A 17,681-nucleotide genomic window follows, 5' to 3' on the forward strand; every position below is an offset into this window, starting at 1 on the left:
ACAGAGTTTCTGTTTTGGATGATTAAAACATTCTGGAAATATACAGTGAGGATGAAACCACAACAATGTGACTGACTATATTTAATGCCACTGAACTATACATTTTAAAAAGGGTCAAAATGGTAAACTTTATTTTATGTATATTTAACCACAATAAAAAATGATGAAAAAATTTTAAACTTCTGCTTATCAAAAGATACCATTAAGAAAATGAATAGGTATGTCACACATTAGGACAAAATATTCACAACACACGTATTTGAAACCGGACTTGCATTCAACATATAGAAAGAGTTCCTACAATTTAATAAAAAGACAAATCAATTTTTAAATGATCTAAAGACTTGAAGAGACACATCATAAAAGAAACATACAAACAGCCAATAAACACATGAAAAGAGGTTCAACATCATTAGTTACCACAGAAATGCAAATCAAACCACGAAAGATACCACCTCACAGAAGGACTATTATCAAAAAGAAAAGTAGTAACACGTGCTAGTGAGAATGTGAAGAAAAGGGAATACTTGTGCAGTGTTGGTAGGAATATAAATTGGTGCACCCACTATGGAAAACAGTATAGAGTTTTCTCAAAAAATTAAAAATATAGAACTACTAACAGTCCAGCAATTCTACTTCTAGGTATTTATTCAAAGAAAACAAAACACCAATTTGAAAAGACCTATGTGCCCCTAGGTTCATCACACTATTATTTATAATAGCCAAAATATGGAAGCAAGCTAAATGTCCATCAATAGATGAATGGATAAAGAAGAGGAATATATCCATGTGACTTCACTTATATGTGGAATCAAAAAAACAAATGAACAAATAAAAACAAAACAGAAAAAGACTTACAGATATAGAGAACAAACTGATGGTTGCCAGAAGGGAAGGAGTGGGGGGATGGACAAAATAGGTGAAGGGAATTAAGAGGTACAATCTTCCAGTTAAATAAATAAGACACGGGAATATAATGTACAGCACAAGGAATATAGTTAATAATCCTGTAACAACTTTGTATGGTGAGAGATGGTAACTAGACTTATTGTAGTGACCATTTCATATATGTATATAAATACTGAATCACTATGTTATACACATGAAACTAATACAATATTCAATTAAAAAATATATATATATATAAAAATAAAATCACAATAGTAGAACAGTACACCCCCACCAGAATGGCTAAAATGAAAAAGACTAGCAATACCAAATGCTGGCAAAGATGTACAACAATCAGAATTCTCACACTCTGCTGGAGGGTGTATAAACTGGTACAAGCACTTTAGAAAATTGTATGGCATTATTAACAAGTTAAATAACATATCTAACTTATGACCTAGAATTTCTGTTCTTGGCTATTCATCTAAGAGAAATGAAAACATTTGTCCATCAAAAGCCCTGCACAAAATGTTTTAGCAACTTTACTCATAACAGCCCTAAACCAGAAATATCATAAGTATCCATCAACAGAAGAATAAATTTGGTATGTCCATACAATGGAATACTACTCAGCAATAAAAAGGAACAAACACCACATGAAAGAATCTCAAAAACACTATGGTAAGGAGAAAAAAAACTGACACAAAAGTGTCTATGTATGATTCCACTTATACAAAGTTCTAGAACAGGTAAAACTAATCCAGGATGATAAAAGTAAAAGTGGTTACTTCAGGATTGACTGGATGGACACAAAGAAATTTTCTGAGGTTACAGTAATTTTTTTTTTAAATCTTAATAGAAATGTAGGTTACATGGATATATGCATTTGTCAAAAATGATTGAAGTGACACATAGATCTGCATTTCTATTATGGAATTATATATCAATCTTTTTAAGCAAAGAAAGAAAATGGATTTGATATAGGATTGCTTAAACACTGCACTACTGGGAACACTGAGAAGTCCAGTTTTTTGTTTTTTTGTTTTTTTTTAAGATTATTTATTTATTTGAGAGTGAGCGAGAGAGAGAACATGAGTGGGGTGGAGGGGCAGGGGGAGAGAGAGAAGCAGACTCCCCACTGAGCAGGGAGCCCGACGTAGGGCCCGATCCCAGGACCTGAGCCAAAGGCAGACGCTTAACTGACTGAGCCACCCAGGCTCCCCTGAAAAGTCCAGCTCTGCCATGCATCCGTACACGCTCATAGCAGATGGCAACACAGTTCAGCAAAAGAAGTCCAAAAACGTTACAAAGCCATGGTTTTGCTGACTCTAGACCGGTTCGGGACCGCATGCTGAAGCTCAGTATCTGCTCCAGCTTGGTATCTCCCATCAAGATGAGAGCACTTATGTGGCAGTACTGTGGAAAGTTAAAATACTGTAGGATGATGGATAAATGGGTAAAGACTTCCTCTTCTGTGATTATCCAGGGCCTATACCTTCAAACTTCTCTAGGAGTCGGGACTGCGACTTAGAAATGACCTTTCCAACACCTGTTTTGCCCTGTGAGAAAGCACTTCTACTGACTCACTGCTACTATACAACTCTCCAACGAACCTCAGAAAACTTTTCTCTCAGGCCTGCCCACTTAGAAAACGGAAGCACTGTCACTACTTTTAAATTATTACCAGTAACAGCAAGGGGGAAGGAGGGGATCAAAGAAGGTTTAAAACAAAACAAAACAGCATTCAGATCACCTGTCTGGGGAATTCATGAACTGGCAAAAAAGCTTTAATACCAGAAACTTCCAAAGCATGCTGCATCCTTGCTTCCTAGCCATCTCCTGTCTCCGACAGGGAGCTTCACAAGGCAACAACCATGACAGCCTTTCACAGAAGCAATTAAAGAGCAGTTGCTCCTGCCTCCAGGGACACAGGACAAGGCTGCTATCTATCAGGTTTCACTATCATCCTCAGGCTCCCATGGGCAGGGCTGTACCAACCAGGTTCCCACTGGCCACCCTTGGGAAGGGCATGGGGGTAGGACGAGAGTCCCCAAAGTCCCCAAAGTCCAAGGAGCCCTGGAACAAGCAGACCAATCCTAGTTACCAATTTTTTAGGATTGACAAAGCGATACTAAGAGCTAGTCATTCAGTCCTTCGTTTTCTGGTCTTCCTTGATACCCCAGTGGCATCAGCAAAAAACACCCGGTTTGCTTACCTCTCGTTGGATCGTATCATGTAGTCAGTAAATTCATGGTCTCCCCTGATCACCTCCAAGGGGACCACAAGGTTGACGTCAGAATCAGTGTTCTGCAGCTGGTTGAGTTTAATATTGACTGAGAAGAGGTAATCCCGCACATCATCTATGCCCACCTTCAGGCCCTTGCACACCACATACCTGGCAGAAGACACCCTGTCAGTCCACTGAGCAAGGGCTTCCCCCCACATTCCTCCTCCCCAAACTCTTCGCTGAGTCATAAAGCTAAACAGTCTTAAGTCCATGCACAAAGAACAGCACACACAGACTCTGCTGCAAAAGTTCAATTCAATTCTTTCCTTTTGATGTTGGGCTGTATTTCTACCCTCTGTAGCAGTGGTTCCCAACTGCCCTGTGCCAGGCTGGCTGCATTACCATCACTAGGGAGTCTGTTAAATTACAGACTTCATTAATAGACTCTCCAGGAATGGGGCCCAGAAACCTGTGTTTTCAATTCAGACTGGCCACATCTTCTCTCACATTACGCAGGAGCACTGCGTACTGTGTCCCAACTGGGAAGCCAACAGTGCCCTCTGGGTGGCGGCCCCCTCGCCCTTGCCCAGTCCATGTCCCTCAAGGTGCCCCTTCTTCTGGTCATCTTCTCCTTCCTGGACCAAGCCAAGGATCCCCCACCTAAGTGTAAGGAATAAGGCTTGTGGAGAAGGAGGCAGAGGCTGAAGTGGCACACCAAAGAACCATTAGGATCCGAATCCTGCCTTCTACTGGCTCTAACTGTATCCTTAAAATCAGGGTTTTAATGTAGCTTGAGTAGTTATGCCAGAGAGGTGCATCAGGATGTGCTGTTCTAGCATGCAGTCGACTAGTCTGATTAAACCGGAGAGGAAGGCCTCACCTCTCTGAGTTGGCAGGACGGCTGGTGACCGGCTTAAAGAGACACACTCGTTCGAAGCAGCAGTAGAGCAGGTAGATAAGCCCCACACTAAACGGGGTGAATAGGTCAAAGGTTTTACAGATGAAGTGGCCTCCTAGATTAGAGCAAAAACACCAAGAGCAGTCAGTGGGTTCTACCCCAGGAGGCAGTAAGGTAATCTCAGGGAGTAAGTGTGACAAAGCCAAGAACCCACCACCGGGGCCCACTGAAAGAGGCAATTTAAGGGGGAGACTCAGCTTTAGAGGGGACTTTGGGGATTCTACAGCACTTACTTCCCTCAATTCCTCATTTAGCCTCATTGAGTCACCTGATATAAGCAGTTTTTTTGTTTGTTTTACTCCCAAGCCCTATACATGCTCTTGCCCAACAGGGCCTCTAATGAGTCCTACGCTGGGGAGACAGCTGAGGAAATGTCACCTGTTCGGACAACAGACAGCGCCATGAGGAACTGACAGAGCAGAAGCTGCTTGCTGAGGATCTCCTGCAGGTTCTCCTGCCCCTCCACTGAGAAACCCTGAAATGAGAGGATAAGAATCGGAGCAGGAAAGAGACACGATGAGGACTTCATTCATCCCTACCCCATCTTCACTGAGACATCTTCAAGTGTTTTCACTGACTTCCACCATCTGACTGATAAACACACAGCTCAGCATTTAAATTACTTTGGCATGGTGGCATGTAGCCTCCTGGGTGAAGCTAGCACTAGGACCCAGGTGTGGTGAGTAACAGTGCCTTTCTTCTGCTTCATCGCTCGCAGGGGATAGAACCAAGTCTATTTTTCCAAGGAGATGGTCCAAAAAATTGTAAAACCCATGTGGAAATCCAGAGGAAGAGTAACGGAGGACAGAGGCAAAATACTGGCTGGTCACAGGCCAACTACAAGATAGGAAACAGAATGCCCTGGTCAGTCCAAGAGCCAGGGAGTGGTGTGACTACTCTGCTTGGGCTTACTCAGCCACTATGCTGATCACTGAACAGGCCCTAGTATGGTGACAGGAGAAAACTTAGCACTACTCTGACACTCACAGTAATCTTTCTTTCTCTGCTGACCAAAACCCCCTTCCTGTCTCAAGACCATGGAGCCTCTCCCTCCAGCTGTCAGGGTCTCTGGTCAGGGTGTCTGTTCAAAGAATGTGCCTTGCTATTCCTGGAGTGGTCTCCCTCCTTGTGAGATGCCAGCAGGGAGCAGAGAGCCAAGCTCACACAGAAGTAAAGGAGGCCAGCGGCTGGAGGAAGGAGGAGAGGAGAGTTGTTGTTTACTGGCTATAGAGTTTCAATTTCACAAAAAGGAAAAAAGCAGGGAAATCTGTTTCACAAAAATGTGAACATACTTAGTACTGAACTGTACACTTAAAAATGGCTGAGATGGTACACTGTGTTTTTTTATCACAATAATTTTTTTAAAAAGTAAAGGAGGCTGACCTCTGTTCAGCTGGCTCCAGACAGACCAGGTCTCCCTCACTCAGTCCTACAAAGGTAATTGCTAAACGACTCAGAATAAAATTGTTTAGCAATGCCCTCCAGATTTATAATGTTTCTCAAAATGCATGTCTATTTGTAGAGTCAATCAAAAAAAAAAAAAAAAAAGCCCAAGTCACCTGTCTACATTGCCTAAGCAGAAAGACAACCCTCGAGTCTGCACTCTGGCTGCCAAATGGCACCAACTACCTCCCAAGCACTAGCAGGCCCCCACATCTGCTCAGCGGGAGCAGCCCCTCCCTCTTTATCCCCCAAGCCTGTGTCTCTGCCATTCCCTGCCGTGCACAATGCTTTGGTGAGCCAGGGCATCTTCAGATCCTATGCTGGCATCCTGCCCGTTCCTTCACCTTTCCACGTGGTTACTGCTTAAGAGGCCACCCAAGGAGCTCTGAGGCTCTTCTCAATTCTAGCCATGTGACCCTGGAGCAATTGCCACATTCTCTGTCATTCCTCTTCGAGTAAGTGGTGGCTTACTGCAGGAAAGACTACCTGCAGCATCAGATTTCTAGGTGAAGAAGCTACAGTGGAATGCCCTCTGTACCTCAAGCAGCTGCCCAAAGAACAAGGCTCCCTGAATATACACTTCAGCCCAACCACTGACAAAGCCTCCTGTGGGTTCCCCCGAGCTGCTGCCTTTGGTTATGTAGTCATCTGTCAGCCATCCAGAGGCTTAGGGGTGTAAGGACAGCCTCTACCAGGAGCTGCACCCAGGTGACAAATGATGGAAATGTTCTTTCCAATCAGTTTTGCCCGGTCCATCTTGGTCATGGTTCTCCCCTACCATCTCTTACAGCCAACCAAGGCCTCTGAGGAAGTGAGCCAAGAATCCACTTGCTCCAAGCAAAGATGTCCACAACATTACAACATTGACAAAGGAATCATTGAAAATATGTGCAAAAAGAATAAAAACATACATCATACATCCCTACTATCTGAATAGTGAACCACCACAGTCTAGGGCAGCAAAAGACCAAATAAAACAAAACAAACCTTTAACATGATAAATCCCTAAAGCATCACCCTATGGAGAGAATATCACCTACCCCATCAGCCATCAGAAAGTGGACACCCTTGCGATCTGTGTTATCCAGGACGAAATTCCGAAAAGCAGTGATGTTCTCTGGGCGGGTAATATCTCCATCTCCATCAATCCCACCCTCACCTGGCAGGAAACAAGAGTCACATTTAGCTCATCCGCCCTGTGCATCCCAGGAGCTGAGACACAAGCTCTCTGGGGCTGTGAACACAGGTTTTCCTCGAGGACCAGGAGAAAAGGCCCTGTGAGGAGCAATTCACTGCAGGATCTATCCTGCAAAGCTGCCTTGCAGTGATGGACCAAGAGGCAAAAACAGAGCCCTGTTGTAATAAAGCAGAATTCAAAATGAGTTGTCCAGCTAAGAGTCATCAAATGAAACAGAGGGCCTTCCTCTTCAAGACTGAAGTTGTGTTTAAAGCACCTACATTTAGAAACCAGTATCAATTTTTAAATAAGAACTGTTACGAAAGAACTTGGGATTTCCTGCCAAATCACAGCAATCAAGAAAGAGTGGAGGGGACTGCTGTGGCGCTGCTCAGCTGTCTGTTACCCAGTGCATCCCACACCCAGTGCATGGTGCCGGAGATGGGCATGGGGTTTGTATTTGTTAATAACTCTGCCATTCTCAGCCGGAGACCAGGCAGTTTCATTATCTCCTGTCACCACAAGAGAAGAAAAGAGGATTTAATATGGTTTTGATGAGAGTTTTGCCTAGTGCAGTGTTTAACCTGCATCCTACAAGTGTGGGGGTAAAAAGGGACAGTCTAGAGGGAACCAAGACCTTCACGACATGGACTGGAAACCCCAGGCTGAGAGACCCAGTAAAGCAAACATGCCCAGTGGATAACTGCCTCTGACCTAGAGTCCCCACAGAGGATGGTCTCTCATCGCCCCCAGTACCCTCCTCCTCTATGTCCCTACCATAGTAGGGTTCGAAGAGCTCACTGGAGGCCGAGTAGAAGTCCTCCAGTTTGAAGTCATTAGGGCCCTTCAGAGTCATTCCAAAGCCCTTCGCGTGCCACTTCTTCCTCCACAGCACGTACTCTGAGAAACCGCCTGGGCCTGCGCAGACGTCAGCAAAGTACAGAAGCTCAGCTTCCCGGTCCTTTACCAGTGGTTTCTGCAAAGGCAAGTGGAGGACAAGGGAGGAAGGGAAAAAGTCTGGCTCAATGGGGAACAGGAAGGAGAATGCAGGGGGAGTAAAATGAGCCTTTCAGCAAGCACAGTGCAGAGCTCCCGCCGGGGCCACAACACCCAGGATATGTATCCTCCATGGTCCCTGCCCTCTGGAGTTGCCCATCTCCACTTCAAAACACCCCTGCTGCCTTCAACCATAGGGCCCGGCTCAGACTCCTAATAAAAGCATCTTACTAGGAATCTGAGTATGCATTTTTATTTCTCAGAGTCTTTTCCTTACCATATCCTGCCTTACAAGAGTCCCACTGAGCAGAATAGATGCTGTATCCCCTACTTACAGACAGGGACAAAAAGACACCAAGACACAAAGCAACCTGTTCACAGCCTGTGTGCAACAAAGCTAAATCGGAAGCCAGTCAGCCTGACTGCCAGACTCAGGTCTTCCTGTCCAAAGCCTGAGGGGCTCTAACACCTCCCTCCCAGGCACAGGGCCTACCTTTCCAAACCGCAGCCTTTTGCTCCCCTTCTCCCCTTCCTTCTTGGCTCTCCCTATTTTTTTCCAATTAACTTTTTATTTTGGAATAATTTTAGATTTACAGAAAACCTGCAAAGACAGAGTTCTCGTATGTTCCTCATCCAGATTCCAATTTTGTTAACATCTTACATGGCCATTTGTCAAAACTAAGAAACCAACATTGGTACACTGCTATTAACTAAATTCAACTTGATTCAGGTTTCGTTAGTTTTTGTTCTGTTCTAGAATCCAATCCAAGATATCACAGTGCACTGAGTCTCCTCCTCTTTTGCACTCCCTTCCCCTGCCTTTGCCCCTCTCTTAGCCAGGTGCATGGGGTGGCAGTGGAGAGCTAGAGGCTGACAAGGAGAGGGCGAAGGAGACCCTGGTGTGCAGCCTCCAGGCAACCCCAGAGTACCCGCCCACCTCAGAAATAACTAAATTACAATAATCATTTGAATTTTTACTGGATTATAGGTTTGGTCACTCCGGTACCTTTTAACTCTTAATCTGAAATTTACGCTGAACCCAGCACTGGCCCATACTGTTTCTCTTTTATACACCTGGTCATAAAGGGTGAATTCTACTTGTCCCAACCTGGCTCCAAGGCAGAGGGGATATACCATCTGCACTGGTGACAAGAGGTTGAGCTCTAGAACAGGTGACTACAGAGGACCCTGAGGAACATCCAGCGAGAAGGAGCTTAGGCAGCTCGGCCTTCCCTCTCCATAGGTTTGTCATGGCTGAGTACTTGTCCAGAGTTCTGTAACCGCTAGATAAAGATCAGAAAGCTTCAGGGGAAATAGTTTTAAGAAAGAAATGGAAAATACTAATGTTCACAATCTAGTCACTTTCTGGGTGAAAAGGGCCCTGCCTCTGCTGATAGCTATCCAGCTTTATCAAAACACTGAAGAACTCTCTGGAGAAACTGACTTTAGCTAAAAATAAACTTCATCATCCTATGACAAGCCCACCCAGGCATGCTGAGATATATCAGTTCTTTCTCTTCTTCTCCACCAATCTAGCCCAGTATTCTTTGTTCCTGAGCCATCAATTATTCACATTTTTGGATTATATTCATTTGCACACAAAAAAAGACCTAATGGCATTTGCTGAGAACATTATGTAGCATTTTCTAGGCAGCACAGTGGTAATGAGGCAAGGGTCACAAGTTTAAGGCCTGCACACACTGGAAAAGAGGAAAAATAACGTTCCTTACCACTGGCCATGCCTAGCCCCAGGCTCTAGGCTTTCCCAGTGAGACACTGGCCCAGAGGAAGACTGGGCGAAGGAAGGAAAATGAATCAATGAAAGAATCTCACCTCCAAAAAGAGGGCGTAAGTATGATCTCATTCTTTGATTTCAAGACATGTGGCCCTCACAGGTCACAGCCAGAAGGTCTTTTCATAGAACAGACAGCTGGAGTTCTCACCTCTGCCACTTATCAGCTGTGCAGTTAAGGGCAGCATATAATTTACGCCTTTAAGCTTGAGCTCCCTCAACTGTAAACTGGGACTAATGTAGGTTCTCAAGACTGTTGTGGGATTGAAGTACCATATGTCAAAGATGCTTAAAAACTATAAATACTAAACAAACATAAGATGATACAACATCCAACTGGATCAACTTCCTTGGAGTCAAAACTCTTGTCCTTTTCCATCGCCTCATGCAGTACTCCAAGCTCAGTGGGCACTTTTTTTTTTTTTAAAGATTTTATTTATTTATTTATTAGAGAGCGAGCGAGAGAGAAACAGCATGAGAGAGGAGAGGGTCAGAGGGAGAAGCAGGCTTCCCGCTGAGCCGGGAGCCCGATGTGGGACTCGATCCCAGGACTCTGGGATCATGACCTGAGCCGAAGGCAGTCGCTTAACCAACTGAGCCACCCAGGCGCCCTCAGTGGGCACTTTTTAAGTGCTGTCTAATTTCCTCTAAGATACCATTGCAACTCAAAGATCCACATTCAGTTTTTGTCTCCTGTAAGGCTTCACAGACAACATTTACTTACCTCAGCAATATCCCCAGGCACACAAAGCCCGCACATAATGTTACGGTTTATTATATGCTAGCATATACCCAAAGAATCTAAACTCCCTTTTTTCCCTTGTCTCTTCCAAGTCTTGTTTACAATTTGTTTCCCCACCTAGTCTCTTTTCTTTCACCACAACCCAAAAAACCAGAATGCCAGTGAAAAACCTCATAATCCCCTCTGCCACCCACCTCCAATCTCCCCATACCTACCCAAGCTTCAAGTTCTCCATGCTCTTATTCTAAAATTTGCCTGATCCAAGAACCACTGAGACCCTAGTAAACTCGGGTGTGTGTCTGGGCCTTCAGCCACTCCCATCTCTGCTAGTAACTGCTCTAGAGCATCTCTGCTCACCTAAAAAACACACCAAGCCTGCTGGGCTTGGCTGTCACTCTGGTCCTTAGGGGAAAAGAGAGAAGAAAACACTAGGGATGGAGAGAAATCACTTTTTATAGTGGAGTGCAGAGAAATATCTCTGAAAGGGCAATTCTCCATGGCCACTAACAATCAGTTCAGGTCAAGAAGGTGCCTGAAGCGTTACAAGCACAGCTACCTTTTCCTATGTAACTAACATCTCCACCCTTGACCTGAATGGTACAACCCTGGTGCCTCCTTCACTTTCCTGACAGCAAAAGACAATAACCAGATCCCAGCTGCTGGAGGCGTTTACATTCAAGAGCCCAAAATGATCCTGTGACTTCCCAGCAGCTTGACAGAGCTCCTCTGCCAGGCAGGGGTTTAAAGGAAATCATCTGGAGCTCAGAAAATTAAACCAACATTATATCAACCTAATTTTCTCAAGATGCTAATTCCAAGAGCCCTTTTGTGCTGCCTGCTGGTCCTGGAAAACAGGGAGGGAGACCTGGGAGAGAGAAATGAGTACAGGCTGGAGGGGTCCAATGCCAGTTTTGCCAGCATGGAGGGAAGCAGTTAGAGAGGTGGAAGTGAAACATTAAAGAATTTGGAAAATAAGTTCCTTTAGCGGGTAGATAATCAGGAGGCCTAGTGGAAGGAGAGTGAGTGAAGCAGAAACAGGTCTGGGTACAGCTGGCTCCTGACCCTTCACTGTCAAAGAGAACTAACTTTCTGGGACTGAGTAAAAGTGCTTTGAAACCCTGAAGGGAATGCTAGAATGAAATTTCCTTTTTTCTTTCTCTATCATTATGGTGTGTCTGTGTTCAGAGGAATGAGATGTAGCAGAGTAGAAAATCATTTTGCTCTACCACTTCTTGAGAAGGGCCAAAATCTAGTAATTATGATCCCACACAAAGCTAGTTCAGGAAGGCAGAAAGGGAAGTGGCCACATCTGAAAACGCAGATCTTAGAACTGGAACAGATCTTAAGGGCCTCTGGTCCTCCCCCAACCCTCTGACACGTTAGTAGGGCTAATTTCAGGGATGAGGCAGATGAGGCCCAAAGAAGCCCTTTGGGCTTCTTTGAACTTAAGTGACACCACCTGCGATGTAAGTGCTGTACTTCCTGCCCCACAACCCCTCACTGAACAACACAGCCTAGATTTTCAGACAGGATACTGATTTTAAATAGACCAGTGAAAGGACCCAGGTGCCCACATTTCATCCAATACTCATATCACATTTCCCCAAGCACTCCCTTCTCATACCAGCCACAACACCCAATCAGATGATGTCACAAGTTTGAATTTGGAAAACAGGTTCACTGTAATGTCCACATACTCACCCTGGCAGCAACTGAAAGGCTCCACAGAAAGGCTTTACAAACATCCCCACCCTGCACCCTTGCCAGTTCTCGAATCCACCAGAACGTCCAGAACCTAAGTGCCACGGGGGAAGGGATCACATCTATCTCATTCAAAATTATATTCCTGGTGCCTGGCACATGGTAGGAGCTGGATAAATACAAGTTTAATGGATGCAGGAGGAGGGCCCACGCTCTATCTCATACCCTCCCCCTCCCTGCTCCCTAGGCCTACAGATGTCACAACTGCTGGTTTTGCCCAGAAATGTCCCTTTCCACTGCTGCAAGCCCTACCCTCCTCCACCTGGGGTGAGCAGCAGGATCTGCAGAGTTGGGGGCTACAATTCTGGGCCTGAAGCCCTAGAGACAACGGCTTACTGGAGCATCCCTGGGACCATAGGAAGCACCATGGGCCCTAATTTGAGAAGCTCAAAGCAAAGTCTCTCTCATAGAGCAGGAATATCCTCCTAGCATTGCACAAATGGCAATTTCTGGGCCACTGAAGCATAAGCCCATTTAGCACTATGAATTCAGACAAAGAATCTTGTTCTCACCCCACAAGAGTCCCGTGGATTTGTAAACATGCGATCAAACACAAAATCCATGTTAGCCATCTTCATTGCTGCCCTGAAATAAAGATGGAAAAACACAATTCAATACACCAGATGTATGAAAAGCTGAGGCTGAGACGAAAAGGTAGAACAGTGCATGTCAGGGGAGGGTAGAGGTGGGGAATGTCAGCAAACCTGTTTAAGAAGAAGACTCCTCGGATCATCTCGTAGGGATTGGCCCGGGTCCGAGCTCGCCGCATCTCCTCCCCATCCAGGACATCAAACACACTCTGCCCAAAGAGAATCAGAACCTCGAGGTGAGCATCACCCTCCAGGATGGGACAGGGGACTTAAGAGCTTGAGGAGCCCAACTTAGCCCTGGAAGAGCTACAATACTGCTGCATCCCAGCTCTGAAGTGACCAGTTGTGTGACCCTAGACAAATTGCTCAATCTCTCTGACCCTCAACTACCTCACCTGTGAAGTAAATAAATAAATAAATAAATAAAATGTAAGCACGTCCCTGCAAAGTGGTTAATAAATGGCACCTGTGGGTAGGAAGAGAGTCACCTGTTGGCATCACAAATCCTCAGAGCAAATCTGTCTCTCCACTCCAGCAGCAACTTTCCAAGGGACCAGAGTACTGATATTAAGGCTCACTCAGAGGGCAAAGCAAACCAAGACCAGTGTTTTGTGATGGCACCTACCCACACAGTAGGGATCCCTTTTCCCTTCTCCAATTTTCTCCCTGAGAAAAAAAAAAGCCTCACTTCACCTGAGTTCCAGTCACCTTAAGGATATTCCCAACCCTTTGCCTGCAAAAAAAATTAATTTGGTGAAGCTGGGCTGAGGCTTCTTCTCCAACCCATCTCTTCCTCAGAGTTTCCCTGGCTCATCCTGCCCTGGGCAATGTACTTCCTGACACAAACTCACACCAAAAGCTATCAAGGAGAGACTAACATTTGCCCAGTGTGTTAGGAGCTTCACACTGACTATCCCATTTAATTCTCACAACAATCCCGGGAAGTATTTTCTCCCCATTTTACAGATAAGGAACTCAAATTCAGAGCAGCTAAAGCAACTGGCCCAAAGTCACACAGCAAGAAAGTTACAAAACAAGGATGTGAATTCAGGTCTATCTGACACTAAAGAATGATTCCAAACCTTTCACTAAGCCAGGCCCCCTCAGGACCATGATGAACCGACCCACTGAGGTTAAGTGGAGCCTTTCCTGGCTACTGACCACAGGGACAGCACAACACTACAAGGCCCCAGGAAAAAGGATACATTGGAGAAATGTAGCAAGCCACACATCTCACATTTCGGAGAAAAATCTTAGCTAAACTTCAGCCCCCCCAACCCCCAACCAATTTAAAAGAACTAGAAGAGCCCAGCACATGCCCTCACACAAGGTATTCCAACCCAGCTCTAGCCACAGGCCTTACCTTACACTGCAACACACTGTGAAGCAGCTCTTCCCCACAAAACTCTGTCTCGTCTTCAATAACCATCTTTCTCTACAGAAAGAAGAAAATAATCGATAATGACCACGTATGATTGCAGTTGGGGGAATGAATAGAGAAACGAGGGTTCTAAGTGAGTAGAGCAAGAAGGGGCTTGAGTCTCTGCCAAGAACATCAATCCCTGAGGGGCGGGAAAGAGAAAATCCTAAATCCCTCTGGCTCTACTCCAGATGGCTGTGAGATGAAGCAGCCCCCTGGGTGCTCTGACTAGAGCACCATATGGATACAAGACTCATGAATGCTGAGGCTGAGAAAAGCAAACAGGAAGGAAACATTCAAGCTGTCTGCCCCCAGAGCATGGAGGCAGAAGGATGGAAACTGCCCTAAATGACAGAAACCTGTCCTTCAACCAGGAAGCCTCTTGATCTGTGAGGGCTACAACTGTAGGACACCAGGCACTGACCTGGTAGCATCAGAGATAACAAGGGCTCAAGAGACCCTCACAGGGGTGTCAAATCCAACCTCATGGCTGAGTGAGGCTATCTCTAAACAAATGATGTTCAAACTTGGGTGTTCTCAAGTTTTACATACTTCAAAACCACTGAGGACCCCAAAGAGCTTTTGTTTATGTGGGGGATATATACATATCAACATTTATTATTAGGAACAGACCATTTTTATTTATTCAGTGTAAAAGAATGCATTATGTTAACATAAATAACATATTTTTATGAAAAATAACTATATTTCCCCAAAAGACTTTTAATGAGAAGAGTGGCACTGTTTTTCATTTTTACAAATCTCTTAGTATCTGGCTTAATATAAGATGGCTAGAATCTCCTCTCTGCATTTGCATTCAACTGGTTGTGATATAGCCTCTGGAAGACTCCACTGGACACTTGTGACAGAATGAGTGAAAAAAAGCAAATAACTTTCCAGTACCATTATGAAAATAACTTTGACCCTGTAGAGCCCCTGAAAGGGTCTTGGGAGATCCCCAGGGGGCCCTACACTTTGAGAACTGCTCTCTAGACCATACTGATTTGGTAGCTATGTACTTTATTCTTAGTTTTCCAGAAGGAGATTAAACAAATTCCCTCTGTAACAACTCCCTCATTATTTTCAGAGGACAGGGACAGTGTCTTTTCATCTAACTGGAACAGTGCCCAGCAGTGACCAGAATATACACAAATGTATAATCTACTCTAAAAAGCATCCATGAGGAAGACAGAAGTTATGCATTTTGTGCTGCCTTGCAAGTTAAATGACTAGGAGAAAAAAACCCTGTCACATCTCCCAGGGGCATATCTGTAAAGCCCTTTACACACCATCTTGACAAAACTTTATTCTTGCCAGAATGGTCAGATTCACATTTTTCTTAAACTATGAGTATACATACATACACACTGGACTCAAGAAGAAAAGTCAGGAGGTAAATGCCAAGAATTCAGGGTACATTTTCCTGAAATCCTACCTTTCCCACAACCATCCAATCGCTCATTTCCTGAGTGTCAGGAATTTCAGTGGTACATTCTGGAAACCATGACACCTGCTCACAGGCACTGGGCTACAAACAAAAAAGAGGCAAGTCAGTCAGGGAAGATGGCCCCTCAGGGCTATGCCTCAACTTGCCAGGGCTTCCCCAAAACAATCAAAAGGGACTCAAGACAGATGGAAGGGCCTGGGAAGCTGAGGCCAAATGTGCTGGTCAGACATGAGAACTAAGCCAGGATACTGAAGGTTAACTTTGGAAGGCCAGATACAGTTCTAGTTTGAATCTTCAGCAACTTCCCAAACTTCAAAGTTTCCTTCATTTGTTCCAATATTATTTCATAAATAGGTACTGTGGGCTAAGTACTCAGAATGCAGTTAAAAAGACATGGTCCTTGACCCAAGGGCCTACAATCATAGCACTGGGGACACAGAGAAGTACACACAGGATATAAGTCTATGAAAAGGTAATTATACCAGGAAGACCCAATGGCAATGAGTCTCACCTCCTGATGCCTTTCAAGGTGTTATTCACAAATAGGATTCCTTGCCTATTTATTCCCAGAGCAGAAACTGGCATCTCAATGGTGCTTTCTCTTAATTTTTGAATTACATTACACATTAGAAATATCTGCAGTCTTTTTTTTTTTTTAAAGACTTTATTTATTGTTAAGTAATCTCTACACCCAACATGGAGCTCAAAGTCACAACCCTGAGATCAAGAGTTGCATGCTCCACCAACTTAGCTAGCCAAGCATCCCTCTGCTGTTCTTTTAAAAAGTACTGATAACAAGGCCTCACCCTCAGAGTATATGACTCTGTCAGTCTGAGGCAGAAACTGGGTATAATCACATTTTTTAGAAGACCCCAGATGATTCTTTTTTTTTTTTTTAAAGATTTTATTTATTTATTTATTTGAGAGAGAGAGAGAGAGAAACAGCATGAGAGGGGATAGGGTCAGAGGGAGAAGCAGGCTCCCCGCTGAGCCAGGAGCCCGACGTGGGACTCGATCCCAGGACTCCGGGATCATGACCTGAGCTGAAGGCAGTCGCTTAACCAACTGAGCCACCCAGGCGCCCTAGAAGACCCCAGATGATTCTAATGTGCAGCCAGGACTATGTTCACTGAGCTAGAGACATGGATTATAAAACCTAAACAGGTGGCTAACCTGCATGGCAGCTCTACACCCTGCCTCCCAAGCAAGTGTGGAGAAGAGATTCACCATTGCAAATTGAAGCAATGTGATCAAAGGTAATATTACATGCTCTGAAAGGCATAAAATGGTAACACAATGCAAGGTCTTGAGGGCAAGCCAACCATCAACAACAGAGAAAAAGTTTAAAAATTTACGGAAGCCCTTTTGTCAATGAATCTGGCAGTGAATCATGGCTCCCCCCACCCCCCGCCCTCAGTCAAATCTATCACCTTTAACCACTTATAAATGGTTATAAGTTACAAATTATATATATGGGGAAGAAAGCGCATGTACACTTGGGATGTCCCTTCGGAGAGAATAAGCAGACTCAATCTCCCCATAGAAGCGTGAACATCAAGAGCAAAAATGGACTGCAAAGTGGACTCTCTCTGAAGGGTCAAACCTTGCACTCTAAAATCCTGTGCTGCAGAAGCCACCAGGCACTTCCTCTGCGTGACTCCAGGACTGGACAGTCACCTGAGGCGACCCAGACTCATCTCCCTTAAAGAAGTGGATACCAACTAATAGTTAAGCCAAACTCTTAACCAAGAAATAGGGCATCTTTTGTATGAGAAAAACTGATTCACGGTAAATGATAATTAGGAGAGCCTTGCCTCAAAAAGGGATTTCAATAGCCTGTCTCCATTAAAAGTAGAGATTTTATGGGTGAATTTGAGATTCTGAGTTTAGCTAAGTTAATTCTAATTCTGCCCCAATATGAGGATCAGGATTCTTTACTGGTTTTCATACAAATGAGGACACGAAAAGCACCATGAATTTCTGAGGTAAAAACCAATTACAAATATTTACCCTATTCTGCACTGTTCATCTGCTATTCTGCTGGTCTCGACTCCCCACAACTACAAGGCAACACAGCAGGACCACCCCCAGAAGCCATTAGCTCCTGGCTTGTCAGCATCTTACTCTGAAGCCTTATTAGGCTTTTATCATGTGCAATTCATGGGAGTTCTTTCCTGAACTGGAACATCAGAGAGACAAATAAAATATCAATTCTCCAGAGTTCACAGCACATGTGAAGC

General features: G+C 44.5%; 1 protein-coding gene across 1 annotated transcript in view; it reads right to left on the bottom strand.

The window, feature by feature from the left end:
- Positions 1-17,681, bottom strand: part of CMTR1 (cap methyltransferase 1) — a 50,402-nt gene that overhangs the window by 18,448 nt on the left and 14,273 nt on the right. The window contains exons 5-13 of the mRNA XM_021684702.1: positions 15,430-15,522; positions 13,938-14,009; positions 12,689-12,783; positions 12,497-12,569; positions 7,471-7,669; positions 6,557-6,675; positions 4,452-4,548; positions 3,996-4,128; positions 3,104-3,283 (exon numbers count right to left, since the gene is read on the bottom strand). Coding sequence (XP_021540377.1) covers positions 3,104-3,283; positions 3,996-4,128; positions 4,452-4,548; positions 6,557-6,675; positions 7,471-7,669; positions 12,497-12,569; positions 12,689-12,783; positions 13,938-14,009; positions 15,430-15,522 — 1,061 coding nt within the window. The remainder of the gene's footprint in view (positions 1-3,103; positions 3,284-3,995; positions 4,129-4,451; positions 4,549-6,556; positions 6,676-7,470; positions 7,670-12,496; positions 12,570-12,688; positions 12,784-13,937; positions 14,010-15,429; positions 15,523-17,681) is intronic.

Source organism: Neomonachus schauinslandi, chromosome 8, assembly GCF_002201575.2.
Source record: "Neomonachus schauinslandi chromosome 8, ASM220157v2, whole genome shotgun sequence".
In the NCBI taxonomy this organism is placed as follows: Eukaryota; Metazoa; Chordata; class Mammalia; order Carnivora; family Phocidae; genus Neomonachus; species Neomonachus schauinslandi.